This window comes from Cervus canadensis, chromosome 12, assembly GCF_019320065.1.
Source record: "Cervus canadensis isolate Bull #8, Minnesota chromosome 12, ASM1932006v1, whole genome shotgun sequence".
NCBI lineage: Eukaryota > Metazoa > Chordata > Mammalia > Artiodactyla > Cervidae > Cervus > Cervus canadensis.
Genome location: NC_057397.1, coordinates 73,605,904 through 73,619,968, shown reverse-complemented (window position 1 = coordinate 73,619,968; position 14,065 = coordinate 73,605,904). Strand labels below are relative to the sequence as shown.

Sequence of the window (14,065 nt, the reverse complement as noted above, 5' to 3'; positions counted from 1 at the left end):
GACACACACAGGAACACACACAGACGTGCACACACAGACACAGACACACACACACACAGAGACACACACACACACAGACACACACACACACAAACACACACACACAGAAGTTAGCTTCTTCCTTCCTCTTTTCCTCTTTCTCTTTCTTTCTCTTCCTTTCCTTTCCGTAAGTGTTATTCACTCGCTGTTAAAAGACACATCCTTCTCTTTGCCAGGTACTTTATGTCAAACTGATTCCTGCCATCCACAAAGGAAAAACTGTTGATATAATCGTTTGATTTTAGATGGGAACTCATCCTTCCTCATTAATCAACATTCATTGAATTGATATTTAACTACAAAGTAAAAAGATTGATCCCGTTAAAAGAAGTCATTTTGTAGGGGAATAGATGGGGACGTATTTTATAAAGCAAGTGAGCTTTGACCTCTGTCCACGATAGGCATAAAGCTGATTTTGAAGACAGAACACCTCTATTCAATCTGGATTTTTTTAAGAGGGTGGGAAAAAACGAGGGCTACACCCACACATGTCCTCCCTTTAACGATCTCTTGTCTCACTGTGTCTGCATCCTTCCGCTCCGTTCTCTTGGCTGCAAGTTCCCCAGTTCTGGCTCTGCTTTTACTAACGCGCCTCCTCTCCCAGCCCCTGCTCCTGCTCTCTCTTGTCCTCCTCCCTGGACTGCATTGTGGGACCCATCAGTGTGGCCTTACCTCATACGTATGTCTGAGATCCCCGATTTGTGTTTTAAGACAGGATTTAAGCCACTGGCCCCAGATATAAGAGTTAGGAGTAGATGCTCTACATACCCTGAGGTGAGGAAAGTGATGTAGAAAGGACTTGATGAGATTAAAAAAACCCTGTATAGAACCTAAGAAAGTCAACTTTGGTACAAGATGTGTCAAATATTGATAATCACGAGTCAGGATATTTGCTTTAACATGTATCTGTGTGTGCATGTGTTGATGAATGAGGCTAGATGAAGGATTGTTGTGTGTGTAACGTATATGTGAATGAAGTTAATTATTGTATAGGTGAATGAAGAGATTGTTGTATATGTAAATGAAGTTAATTACATTGTTACACAATCCATGAAAAGAGTGTTTAGATGGATGCTAATTATAGATAATGAAGAATTAAAAATGACATAAAGAAAAACTACAAATTTGATTGCACCATGTAATATTGTTAAAATTAATAGTATTTGTGCCATTATGTAATTAGGCTATTTCTGCCTAATAATCAGTAATGACATGGTTATTCATGTCAAAAATATATATACCATATATCTCAGACAAACCCTGTTTTAATTTGTTTGATGATAATAGGTTTTATGTTTATTGGTCTTATGGAATGAGTAATTTTTATAAAGGAGAACTTAATGGTTTTATAAAGGACAACAATTGCTTATTGGTTGTGACTTTGCTTATTTTAAAATGCATTTAAAAATATATCTTCACATCTCTTCCCTGGTGGCCCAGATTATAAAGAATATGACTGAAATGCAGGAGACTCAGGTTTGATCCCGGAGTCAGGAAGATCCTATGGAGAAGGGAATGGCAACCCACTCCAGTATTCTTGCCTGGAGAATCCCATGGACAGAGGATCGTGGTGGAATACAGTCCATAGGATCTTAAAGAGTCAGACATGATTGAGTGACTAACACACAACACACACACATACATACACACACACACACACATCTCTGATTATAAACAATTTCATCTAAATCAGTGAATTTCTTCAGACCAATCTGGGACCAAAAGATAGATGTGAAATGACAAGTACTTGCATTAAGTAAAAAAGTAATTCTAGTCAATAAGTATGAATTTGGCTGTTGTATTAATTTATCAAAAAATAATCTGTGATCATACTGTTTTCGTAATTTAAGTTTGCTCATAAAAGTCATTTATTCGGCAAATGCTTACTGAGAGCCTACTTTACGCCCGGCATGGGTGTATTGCCTGGCGATACATCTCTGTGGAGAAGAAAGCTCCATCTTCTGGAAGCTTATGTTCCAACAGACAGAGACAGACAGGAGGAGAATAAACAGGTGAATAGAGATCACATCAGGTGGTCACAAAGTGCTACGGAGAAAAATTGAGCAAGTAAGGCTGTGAACCGTAAGGTGGGTTATATGTCATTCAGAAAAGGCCCGCCTTCTTTTTGAAATATTTTTATCTCACTGTTATGGGAAACCCAAGGAAAATCCTCCGAGGGTTTCACATTTTACGTAGATAAGTACAGATACTAACTCTGCCTTATTGTAAGAAATACCCACCGTGGTCTTTGACAGAGTCTTACTAAACAGTGCAATGTGTTAGCCTGAAATCAAGGACACTAGAGAAGAATTCTGCTAAAAACTTAAAATGCTGTTCTTGGTATCCGGAAGTAGGAACTGTAGTCATTACTTACATACAAAGCTATTAATGACACTGAAAGAGTCCTTCTGTTATGGAGAGTTGTGGGAATGATATCTCCTCCTATTAATAAGTAGCTTGAGTTCGCTAACACTGAAAAAGAATTTTGGCAGTTGAAGGTGTTTCCTGGTTTTGGCTGGAAGATGAAGGTTTTTGCATAGTCGAGTCACAGCACACAGAAATTCTCTACCATGGTAAATTCTTCTATATTTTAAATAAACACTGCATTGCAGACACCCTGATGAGCAGGCGAAGGGGCTCTGAAGTCAGACATTCCTGGGCCGGAGTTGAGAGGGGGTCGGCCCTGGGCTTCAGCCGGGCGCCGGGCGCTGCTGTCGGAGCCGAGAGCGCCGCACATCCAAAGCCGGAGCTTCCTCAGTGCCCAGCTGGGGTGACGGTGCTCAGATAAGGATGTGCCCAAGATCCTGAGAAAGCGTGCTGTGAAAAGAGCTTGGCGGACGAACCTGAGGTGGCAGGATGAGGGCGGGAGGAAGCTTCATGGCAGGCTTCTTTCCGGAGGGGGCCAAGCGTGGAGCCCAGAGAGAGGCGCTCCCCAAACCTGGGACATGGTGTGTGGTCTGCACTAGGCCTGAGGATATAACGTGGAAACATGCAATTCCTGCTTTGCCCGAGAAACGGTCTGGTTGGAGAATTAGACAGCACTAAAAGCGATAATGGCTTTAATTATTGAACCCACAAAGTGCATTGGGAGCTCAGAGAGGGAAAGGCTTCAGTCGTTTCAGAATAAAAGGCAAATCTAAACATTCTAGAGTGGCTGAAAGACATGGGAACCCACAGGATGGTTTTTTAATTTCTGTGAATATCAAACAGAGGTTCTTATACTTCACATTTAGATTTTCAGGATTGCTATTCTTGCTAAATATATGAATCCTTTCTTAATCCAACATTGCTTCAAGCATACACTTCAGCAGCAGAGATTTTATTAGAGAACTTAACTGGTATCAGTTGGGGGAGGTGAAGGAGCTACAGCTTGCTCTAGAAGATTTGCATGAGATAGAGTAGTTACAGGCTGGAGCGTCTCCCCTGTAATTTTATGAGAATGGTATTACCCTGGCTTTCACTGTGTGATTGCTGGCTACCTTCTGTCAGTGAGCAACAGTCTTACTGCAAAGCAGGAGCACAACCCTCTCTTTGTCTCCGTGGTCAAAGCAATTACTTCTTAGAAAGTCGGATTTTTTTTTTTCAGAATGACCATGTACAGGAGCAAACGCAGACATCAGAGATGTAAGTAAATTCGGAACCAACTTTTTCATATGGCTGTGGTGGGAGAGACATACTCGATTTCTTAAAAGACTAATCATGACTTCAGATATATCCTGGGAGTAGAAAAGATATTGTAGCTTTTTTCATCCTAACCTGCATCTTTATCCCTGTTACATGCTTGAAGGATGTTGGGGGGAATCGGACTGATTCACTTGTTACTATGGAAACCTTTGGAAAGGTTTACAAAATCAACAGAGAAACAGATCAAATGCAATTTCAGTCTAGCTCAGCATCCTTCATACAGGCATGGTAACTGGGCAGTTCTCTCTCTCTCTCTCCCTTCTTAAAAAAAACAACAAAAAAACTTCTATTTATTCATTCAGTTTCAGTCATAACTCTCAGGGGAAACAAAACAGTTCTGAATGGAGGGGAGAGAATTAATTGTGAATGACAAGCTGGATATGGAACAGGATCTTCATTGCCAAACTTCTTGGTCCAGAGCATGTTTGTAACATAATTCACTCCAGGCACCGTTTCCAAGGGTTGGAAGGAGTCATCTGTAATCTAACCTAAAGGGACCAATTCAGACGGGAAAGGAGCCTAAAGTCCAGAACAAAGATGATTATGGACCTGAAAGCCCTTAGGATATGGCTAAAAATCAGCAGTCTTACAGTAAAGCTGTGTTTTATGGTAAAGCAACATGCCTGTCGTGGAAAGCTCTCCAGCCCAAATCTGGACCCCTGGCTCTCCTGCGTTGCCTAAAGTAATTACCACCGTGGTGAGCCCAGTGTATCCTGTCACTGACTCTGTTTGCCGTCTTAGACGGGTGACTACAACGTGTTCTACAGCCCAAGTCGGCACTTTTCCGTGATCCCTGTGATATCTTTACATGCTATCACGTATTTTAATATATAGAAGACCATTAACATTAATCACCCCATCAAATGACCAAACTGGGATAGACATGATCTCTTTAAGAGTGATTTTTTGGTTCATTTTTCATTTAAGGCATGAGCACTGACATTTCTCTTCCTCAAAGTTTTATGCAGTACAGAAAGCTCTGAGGGACAGGACTACCTACCAGTCTGATTTTCCACACCTGATTGCCTTTTGATACTACTTCTTTCTTATGATTGAGAAACATCTTGCAATAATTTGCTACTTTTTTCTTATAGAAATGATTGGTGCAAAATCTACAGATATATTGCTGATTAATTCCCTTGTGATTCCCTCCCACAAGAATGAATCTAAATTGTGCATGTACTTGAAAACCATCTTGCACCTTTACTCCTGTATCTTTTCTACACCCCCTCATTTCTTTCCATGTGAGTAATCATTGCCTTAAAGCCCATGACAAATAAAAGATTCACAGAAAAATCATACTGAATCTCTCCCCCTAAAATGTGCTTGCTGAAGTCTGCGATTAAGCAGCAGGAAGAAATTGTGAATTACATGAGACAAGTTAGAAGATGTATAATTATACAGGTTGAACACAGTAGGGTATACTGAATGGTTTAGTTTAAAAAAAAAAAACTAATATGTTACTTACATTTAATTGTGTCAGTTAGTTGTATTATATTGAATTAACTTTCTATATTCTAACCATATAAAATATTGGAGAGCAAGAATATAATAAAGTATATAGAAAGCTTAGCAATAAAAACAAATAGAATCCTTAAATGAAGTTGTTTCTTATACTAATAACATTTGCCAAAGTGGAATGTAATACAATTATTTGCTATCTGAAAATATCTGAATTATCCTAGCACCAAAATACGGTGCATTTCCATTTTAAATCATGTGTTTTATGTGTGTTTTTGGTCATGTGAAGAACATAAACTAACCTAGAGGCAATTGTAGTCCAATTAAAGCAATAATTGCACACTTAACAAATTTCAACGTGGGAAAGAAAGTGTTCTTATGATTTTTTTTTTTGAATTGGAACATTACATAAGTAAAGTTTCTAATGTCCTCATTCCCTAGCAATCTAATATAATGTCCTTTGGTGAAAATAATGCAACTTTCTTTTAGAGGCTCCAAGAGGAGAAATAGGAAAGGTGCAAAAGGTTATGCCAGGGGTTTGAAAAGAAGCAGGAGAGCAAAAATACTGGAAAAGACATTTTAAAGTATACCCTGCACCAAGTCCTTAGAAATCCATGGGGGACTGTGGAACCCACTCCGTAGTCATGCCTAGACTGGTTATTTATAATTCCCGGTAGAGGAGGAGGAGAGACAGGGAAGAGCCCCCGTTTCCTTGCTCCATCAAAGTGGAGCAGTTGTTGTAGAAAAGGAAACTGCTTCAGTGTTCATTCAGATAGCAGATCTTACCTGTGCATGACTGCATGAGGGCTTTTAATTAGATACGGAATTTTTCAAGTGGTATTAAAAACATTTCCCTGTATCAAGAGATTTATTTTGTCAGAGCCAAGCAGGTAGAAACCACTTTAAGGAACTCTTAACATATATAAGCCTGCTTTTACAAATTAGGTTGTGGCGCTAATCATCACCGGCATACATTTTTCTTTTAGTGTTTAAATATTGAATTTTTATACATATTGAATCAATCCACTTATTGAAGTGTGTGGGTTCTGTTTAATTTTCAAAAATCTTTATTATCCATAAAATAAGGTACACCTGTAATCTCCTTTGCTGAAATTCCAGATGACCTTGAGAAAATAATTTTTGGTTTTTAAAAGAGATGTAGAGGTACATTCTTAAAGATGAATATGTTTTTGAAATAGAGACTTAAGAGAAAAACTGTGGTAGGATCCATATGATATTAGATATCGAATTTGAAAAATATTATAATCCTTGTAGTGAAAGAGAAGAGAAAACTGTGTCCATTGAATTTTAAGTGTGCAACGTTTTGTTTTACTAACTAGGAACAGGTTTTTGACTGCTAATGATATGTTTGGGTGATCTTATGCATAGTATCTTGGAAATAGGTGATGAGATCACTTCAGGGATCTGAATCCTAGTTATAGTTCTCGGCTCACAATCTCAGCCGATATCTGTTATCTCTGTGGGTTGCAATTTCTTCTTCTCTAACTTCAGCAGACTGTGCAGAGATGTTTTCCACCATGTCGTCCATCTCTAACCCTCAGTCTTTCACAACATAGGCCTCATCATGTAAGATTCCGACCGAAAGACAGGCGTAAATGCTCATCCCCTGTGCCGTGGCCGTGTCTCGTGGGCTTCCTGCCCATGTGACCGTGGTTTTACTGCCAGAGACTCTAGTATCCATAGGGATATCAATCACTGCCCGTATAATGACAAAGATATGTATATGTATATTGTATACATGCACATATACACCCACATACTATTTTTGGGTTCTAAGGAAAACTAATGTATTTAAAAGGTTGTACTGAATTTTTAATGGCTTTTAATGCCCTGTATTTTATATTTAAGAAAGACAACTATATCACACAGGGATCTCATGTTTCAATTTTTCAAAAGGTGTTTTCATATTCTCAAAATATTGGGAGTTGCTGAATGAGAAAATGAAACACAACCATAACCTTGTAACGCAGACACTGACGTCATTGTCACTCACGGCATCCTTCCTTCCTGAGAGCTGTATTCTAGCCTTTATCGTGCTACATCATTATCCCCAAAGCTCATCAGGTGCTGTCTCATCTGTGTGTCTTCCTGTTGATGGGTGGCCTCACTTGCATCTTAATGTAGAGAAAGCATCTCTGCCATCCAGGAGGCAGAGTTTGCGCCTTCATTTCCCTTGGGTGTCCGATCAAGTGTCACCTTAATCACACTGGCTTTTCCTGACTACCCCACTGAAAAGTGATAGCCGCTCAGTCGTGTCCTATAGCCCGCCAGGCTCCTCTGTCCATGGGGTTTTCCAGGCAAGAATACTGGAGTGGGTGGCCATCCTGTTCTCCAGGGGGGTCTTCCCACCCCAGGGATTGAACATCCTGCATGAGGCCTCCTGCACTGCAGGCAGACTCTTCACTGTCTGAGCCACCAGGAATCCCCTACTTCCCATCCCGTCTTCCAAAATCCCTTTCCCATCGTTTGCTCTATTCCTGGATGGTCCAGGAAGCAACGGCATGTGCGAGGTGCCTAGGGTACCTGGGATACTGGAGGACCACGAAGGAGGCAATACGTGGAGTTAATGAAAAGATGTTAGACTGAGATTAACAGATACACACTACTGTATATAAAATAGATGAACAACCTTGGCCTACTGTAGGCTTCCCTGGTAGCTCAGCTAGCTGGTAAAGGTTTTATGTTTATTGGTCTTATGGAATGAGTAATTTTTATAAAGGAGAACTTACTGGTTTTATAAAGGACAACAATTGCTTATTGGTTGTGACTTTGCTTATTTTAAAATACATTTAAAAATACACCTTCGCATCTCTTCCCTGGTGGCCCAGATTATAAAGAATATGACTGAAATGCAGGAGACCCCAGTTTGATCCCTGGGTCAGGAAGATCCCCTGGAGAAGGCAATGGCAACCCACTCCATGTTTTGCCTGGAGAATTCCATGGACAGAGGAGCCTGGCTGTCTACAGTCCTTGGGGTCACAGAGTCGGATATGACTAAGCACAGCATAGCATGGCCTCCTGTATAGCCCAGGGAACTATATTCAGTGTCTTATAATAACCTATAATCAAAAATCATCTCAAAGATAATAGTTTTGGGTGTGTGTGTATATATATATATATATATATATATATATATATATATTTAACTGAGTCACTTTGCTATATACCTGAAACAACTAACACTCCACTGTAAATAAATTATACTTCAATAAAAAAGACTTTGAAATAAAAAGCATTGGGAGCACTGACTGGGTAGACCAAGTCATAGAATTAAATGGAGTGGTATATTCTATGTATAATTAAATTGAGATATAAAGTATATGATTAAAATGACAATTATGAAAATGTTTTAATTTCTTTACACTTTATACTAACCAAGGCATCCAATCATTAATTGAATGACAGTCAAACAGTGGTCATCCAGAGGTCAGAAAGATATTATTTGAACAAGAATATTTTCTGATTTATCTTCTTATAAATACCCTTACATTCTTGATATGTTAACACTCTCTTTAAAAATCTTGTTATGAGAAAAAATAAGTTAATAGTTTGATGGAATCGTTATTAGACTTCTTAAGGCTTGGGCAGAAAGACACGAGACCACTGTCCTCTCTGGAGTGTACACTATTAAATTCAATCCTTGATTTTTCTGTTATTGATGCTTATTGGGAATTCTGCTTTGACATCTGAAATTTCTCAAATCGTTTTTTATCTCAAGTTCTTAATATGAATTCTATAACTGGTATGGACTGATAATTTGTGACTTTGTACATTCCTCCTCGGAATTATGTCTGCATGGATAGAATCAGGATGATCTGATTGAGCATGCTCAATGGGACCATAGTTGCCAGTTTGGAAGCAGAGATGTGCAAAGGCTGACTGATGACACTCTTGATACAAATTGACCTTATATGGAAAAGCATGTTGGTCTGCCCTGCATACCTTAATCATTTGCTCTGCTTTTACACGCTCCAGCCTGCGACTGATTCTGTCTGTGGGAATACTTACTCATTTCTCTCTCTCTCAATCCACTCCATGTATTTTTCAACCTAACAATGCTCCGCAAAAGTAAAGGTCACTTTGTGAGCATCTGTACATTTTCTTTTAGCTGATCTACATTCAGAAAACAATGTGGCTCTCATATATTACCTGTTCTCTTAGGTTCTCTAGTCTAACAGTCTGTGCTGCATTTTTATCTAGACCTGCATAAAGACCATGGCATTGCCTCTGCCTCCGGTTGTTCAGGTAAATGTTCTCTACAGATGGCGTTTATCTCTCAAAGAATGTTAGAGTTAGAAATTACGCTGTAGATGTGTGTTTATTGAGCACAGAAGATACACATGTGGCAACTAGGCTCTTAGCAAAATAAGATTGCTGTTAAAGTGGATCTCAACACACCTTTTTAACATATTGTCATGAATGCAGCGATGTTTTACATGATTATCTGAAAAGATGACCATTCGAAAGCATTGATGGATAGTGGAAAAAGACAGGAAGTAGTCTTTGTCCCACTTGGAAAACAACTTTCTTAAAAACCATAACCTAGTATAATTATGTTTTTTGGACAGTCTATGCATTTGGTTGAGCCATTGTAAATTGTCATTTTTTCTAAGTAAAAAAATGGCAGTTTCACATTGTTAAATGTAAATACCAGCTATGACAGAAGTTGGCCAAAAAATAGATGGGGCCAGGTAGTGAAAACAGCGACACAAGCTGACATTATAAAGGCCAAGGACATTTATAGCTAAGCATGAAAGTGTTAGTCGCTCGGTTGTGCCCGACTCTTTGTGACCCCATGGACTGCAGCCCACCAGGCTCCTCTGTCCATGGGATTGTCCAGGCAAGCACACTTGAGTGGTTTGCCATTTCCTTCTCAAGAGGATTTCCCAGCCCAGGGATGGGACCCCAGTCTCCTGCAGGCAGGCAGGTTTTACACCAGCTGAGCTACCAGGGAAGCCCTAAGCTAAGGATGAGTATTTCATATGCTAAAAGAGTAGAATTAAGTAAGACGATGTATTCACTGTTGTTCTTTATGGTTTGTAAATTTAACCTTCCCCAAAGAAAGTGTACTCAGCCTTGTCAACAGAGGTTAATTAAGATGACCTTTCTTTTGCAAGTGACACCTCCTACTTGGTTTCAAACAGTATCGGAATTTTTGCCGTTCTTCCACCAAACTTAAAATGTTTATTTTAAAAATTTGATTTCTAGTTTTACATGATTTTAACTTTAGAACTTTGCTTTCATCCAAATGAAAAATGGGACTTCTGTAAATGAATTAAAAATAACACCAAAAACAATAAAAATGACATTAGACATTTATTGAATTCTTGCTATAGGCCAAGTATTGTTTTAAGCATTTTGGTACCTCTGGCTAATGTAATTTATGTAATAGAACAATAATTGAACATCTAAAAGCAATAATATAGTAATCCATGGCACTTTTGATTTTCCATTGCACTTTCAAAATGTTATTTATAATTTTGATATCTAATCTTTAGGAAATTGTATGCCCAAAGTTAAATTAAAATACCTATTGACTAGAGTGAAAGAATAAGCTTATATGTCTCCTGAGGAAACTAAGAAATTAACTTTAAAAGGCAAAATATATTGTTTGATCAATATCCCTATTCTTTGAGTCATAAAAAAGCAGGAAAAAAAATCCTGAGGAAAACTTTTACGTAGGTGTATATTCAATGAAACGTTCACATATGAATGCATTTACTTTGTGTGCTATCTTTTCTGCAAACAGATTAAAGATTTCAGAACTTAAAAAAGCAAAGTGCTTTACAGAGATTTAGTAATTCACTAAGAGTCGTTACACTCTTTTTGTTTTAGAACACCTAAGTTGTTTGGCATAAGCTTTTGATTCATTTTCCTTTTTGTAGTTATTGATTTTCTTGGCAGTATTTACTGAATTGCACTCTCATTCTGACTATGGAATTTCAGACACCTTTAGTTATACAGAGCTACATTATATATGTATTCGTGTTGATTCAGGGTTTTAATGGTGCCTTAGCATTGACGTCATATTATCTCCAGAACTTCATTTGTATTTTCAAATAAAGATAAAATCCATATCTATTTCCTTGAACTCTTTATAGAGACTGTGGCATATATTTTTGTAATGTTTCATGCCTTAGGCTGCTTATCATTGGAAAGTATATTTTTATATTATATGATTCTTTTGACCCTTAGTGAACTTGAAAATGCCTTAGAGGAACAGCTGGATGTATTTCCTTAAATAAACACACATTGTTCTTTAAATTGCTAGTATCTGTCTTCTTAATAGTCTCCACAGGCAATGGGAATTTTGACTTTGAAGTCACCTCTGCCGGGTTCCTGTAGGTGTCTGGCTATTTTATACCTTTTTGCTTCCATAATTAAACAGTGTCTTTCAACTCAAGTATTTTTTAAATAAACTATATGACAACAGCTTATAGTTATAACTTAACCTTTACCTGTACTTTCGGGTTATGATATTTTTGGTATTTTATTTTATATGCTATCAAACATAATGTAAATACAATATCAAAAATATACTACACTTGTAAAGGTACAGACTCCCTGGAGTATTTAATTCTACTAAATTTATAGTGTCAGTAATTAATAAGAGATTAGTTCAGAATTAAATAAAAATTCACATACACAAATTCAGAAAACAGTTATTTTTAACTGGAGTGAAAGGAAAAATTCATTTACTTTTTCACTTTGGCTTTGCTAAGGTAGCAAGGGAAAAATGGACCCTGGGATTTTAAAAATGGTCACAAAATGTTTCTCTGCGCTGAGTTTGTCCTCAGAAAACTTTTTATGTGAAAGTAGCCTTTTTCTAACAATCATTTCTAACAAAGATAGTATACTCAGATTTGATTAATGGGTACAGAGTCTTCCAAAGAGGCTGTAGCAGTGATACTCCATGAAGGTTTCTAGGATTTGCTTGTTTATTCAACAATTTAGACATAAAACATCTTCAGATGATGCACCAGTTCTCCAGAACCCAAGCCTGATTTGGAGCGAGGAGGCTATTTGAATGGACATGAAAAATTTACTTGAAATTGAGAGAAAAACAAGTCATTTAAAATTCTTTAAAAAACGTTCTTGGTCACTTGAATATTTAAGGAAGAAGTTAATAAGCCAGTGCAGGAATAAGAAAAAAGAAATTGTGTCATGAAGATCATAGATATGGCTACTGCTGTGATTTCCTTGAGTCTATGAAAATGGGGCTCTGGAAATTGGAACCTTACTAAGTTAACTAGTAATCCATCAGGTTAAAGATGCTTATAAGCTGTGTTTGTCTGACGGAAACAGTCATCTAATGTAATTAGTTGAGGAAGCCATTGGACATAAGTATGAAATGAAATGTTTCTGCCCTACGCACTACCTATAAACAAGCCTTTTCCAAATAAAAATTCCTGAGTCCAAGTGAAATAAAGCCAGCTAATCTGAGGCCATCAGCTACGTCAGCTAAAGAGCTGGGGGGCTGTGAGGGGCGGCCATCCACCACACCTGCCGTCTCTGATGGTAAGCAAGGAATTAGGTTGTGAGCTATTAAGAAAGCAGGATTGGCCCCATGCAGATATGAAAGGAAGGGTTTCTGTAAGGTCAGACACTTGCCCCTGCCCATACAGAGAACGTCGCCAAATCTCTTCACGTGAGAGATCTGGGTTTTCTGAATTAACAGTAATCTTTTGATATTCAGATTACCTGCCCCTTGCTGCAAACTTTTATATAGCCCGGCTTCTCCCACACCTCCTTGAGTCAGCTCTCTCGAGGTCACCTGGGACACTGTCTCACAGGCTCAAGTCCTAGCATTCCCACTGAATAAAAACTCCCAACTTTTAGGTTATGCGTATTTTCTTTGAGTCAACATAAGGAATACTATTTCTCGTAGATTACCACTGACAGTACTTAACTCCACAGTTGTCATAATTTTCCATTTACTTTAAGCCCAATTAAGTAAATCTTGCCTTGTTTATCTGAACGTTAAAGGATCAAGTGGCTTGGAGTCTGAAATTCTCAGTAAGTTGCCCACATTGTTAAATTATATCAGTGTTAACCTAGGAATTGGTTGTAAAGAAATATCTAATGTAATACTTTTTTTTCCCCCCAAAGCATGCTCTAAATATTGTAATTCAATTCAGTCACATCATTATGACAATACTTTATTTTGGGACCAGGATAATTAAAAGCCTGGAAATATATAAAGTACATTGTAATGATGACTATATCCCACTAATCTTTGAAGATTTTTTTGTAATTTTAAAAATTTTATTGGAGTATAGTTGATGGGGAATGACTGAAGGCAAAAGGAGAAGGGGGCTGCAGAGGATGAGAGTTAGATAGCAACACCAACTCCATGGAAATCTGAGCAAACTCCAGGAGATAGTGGAGGACAGAGGAGCCTGACGTGCTCCAGTCCATGGGGTCCAAAAAAGTTATACACACACACATATCCACTCTTTTAAAATTCTCTTCCCATATATGTCATGATAGAGTATTTAATATAGTATACATGCTATATAGCAGGTCTTATTAGTTATTATTTCATATATAGTAGAGTGTATATGTGCTTCCCAGGTGACGCGTTGGTAAAGAATCTGCCTGCCAATGCAGGAGATGAAAGAGACACAGGGTCGATCCCTGGGTTGGGAAGATCCCCTGGAGGAGGAAATGGGAACCTACTCCAGTATTCTTGCCTGGAAAATCCCACGGACAGAGGAGCCTGGCGGGCTACAGTTCATGGAGTTGCAAAGAGTCAGACACGACTGAGCACGCACGCACACAGTGTGCAAACGTCAACCCCAACCTCCTAACTTATCCCTCCCCTCCTTTGCTCCTGCTAACTCTAAATTGTTTTATTTAT

The 14,065-nt window shown here is 38.3% G+C and overlaps 1 protein-coding gene across 8 annotated transcripts in view; it reads left to right on the top strand.

The window, feature by feature from the left end:
* RALYL (RALY RNA binding protein like) overlaps positions 1 to 14,065 on the top strand; it is a 773,956-nt gene that overhangs the window by 538,738 nt on the left and 221,153 nt on the right. Inside the window, exon 1 of one of the 8 annotated variants that reach the window (XM_043483552.1) lies at positions 3,527 to 3,663. The exons of the other annotated variants lie outside the window; for them this stretch is intronic. Coding sequence (XP_043339487.1) covers positions 3,627 to 3,663 — 37 coding nt within the window. The 5' untranslated portion in view covers positions 3,527 to 3,626. Of the gene's footprint in view, positions 1 to 3,526; positions 3,664 to 14,065 lie in introns of those variants that run through there. 8 annotated transcript variants of the gene reach the window in all.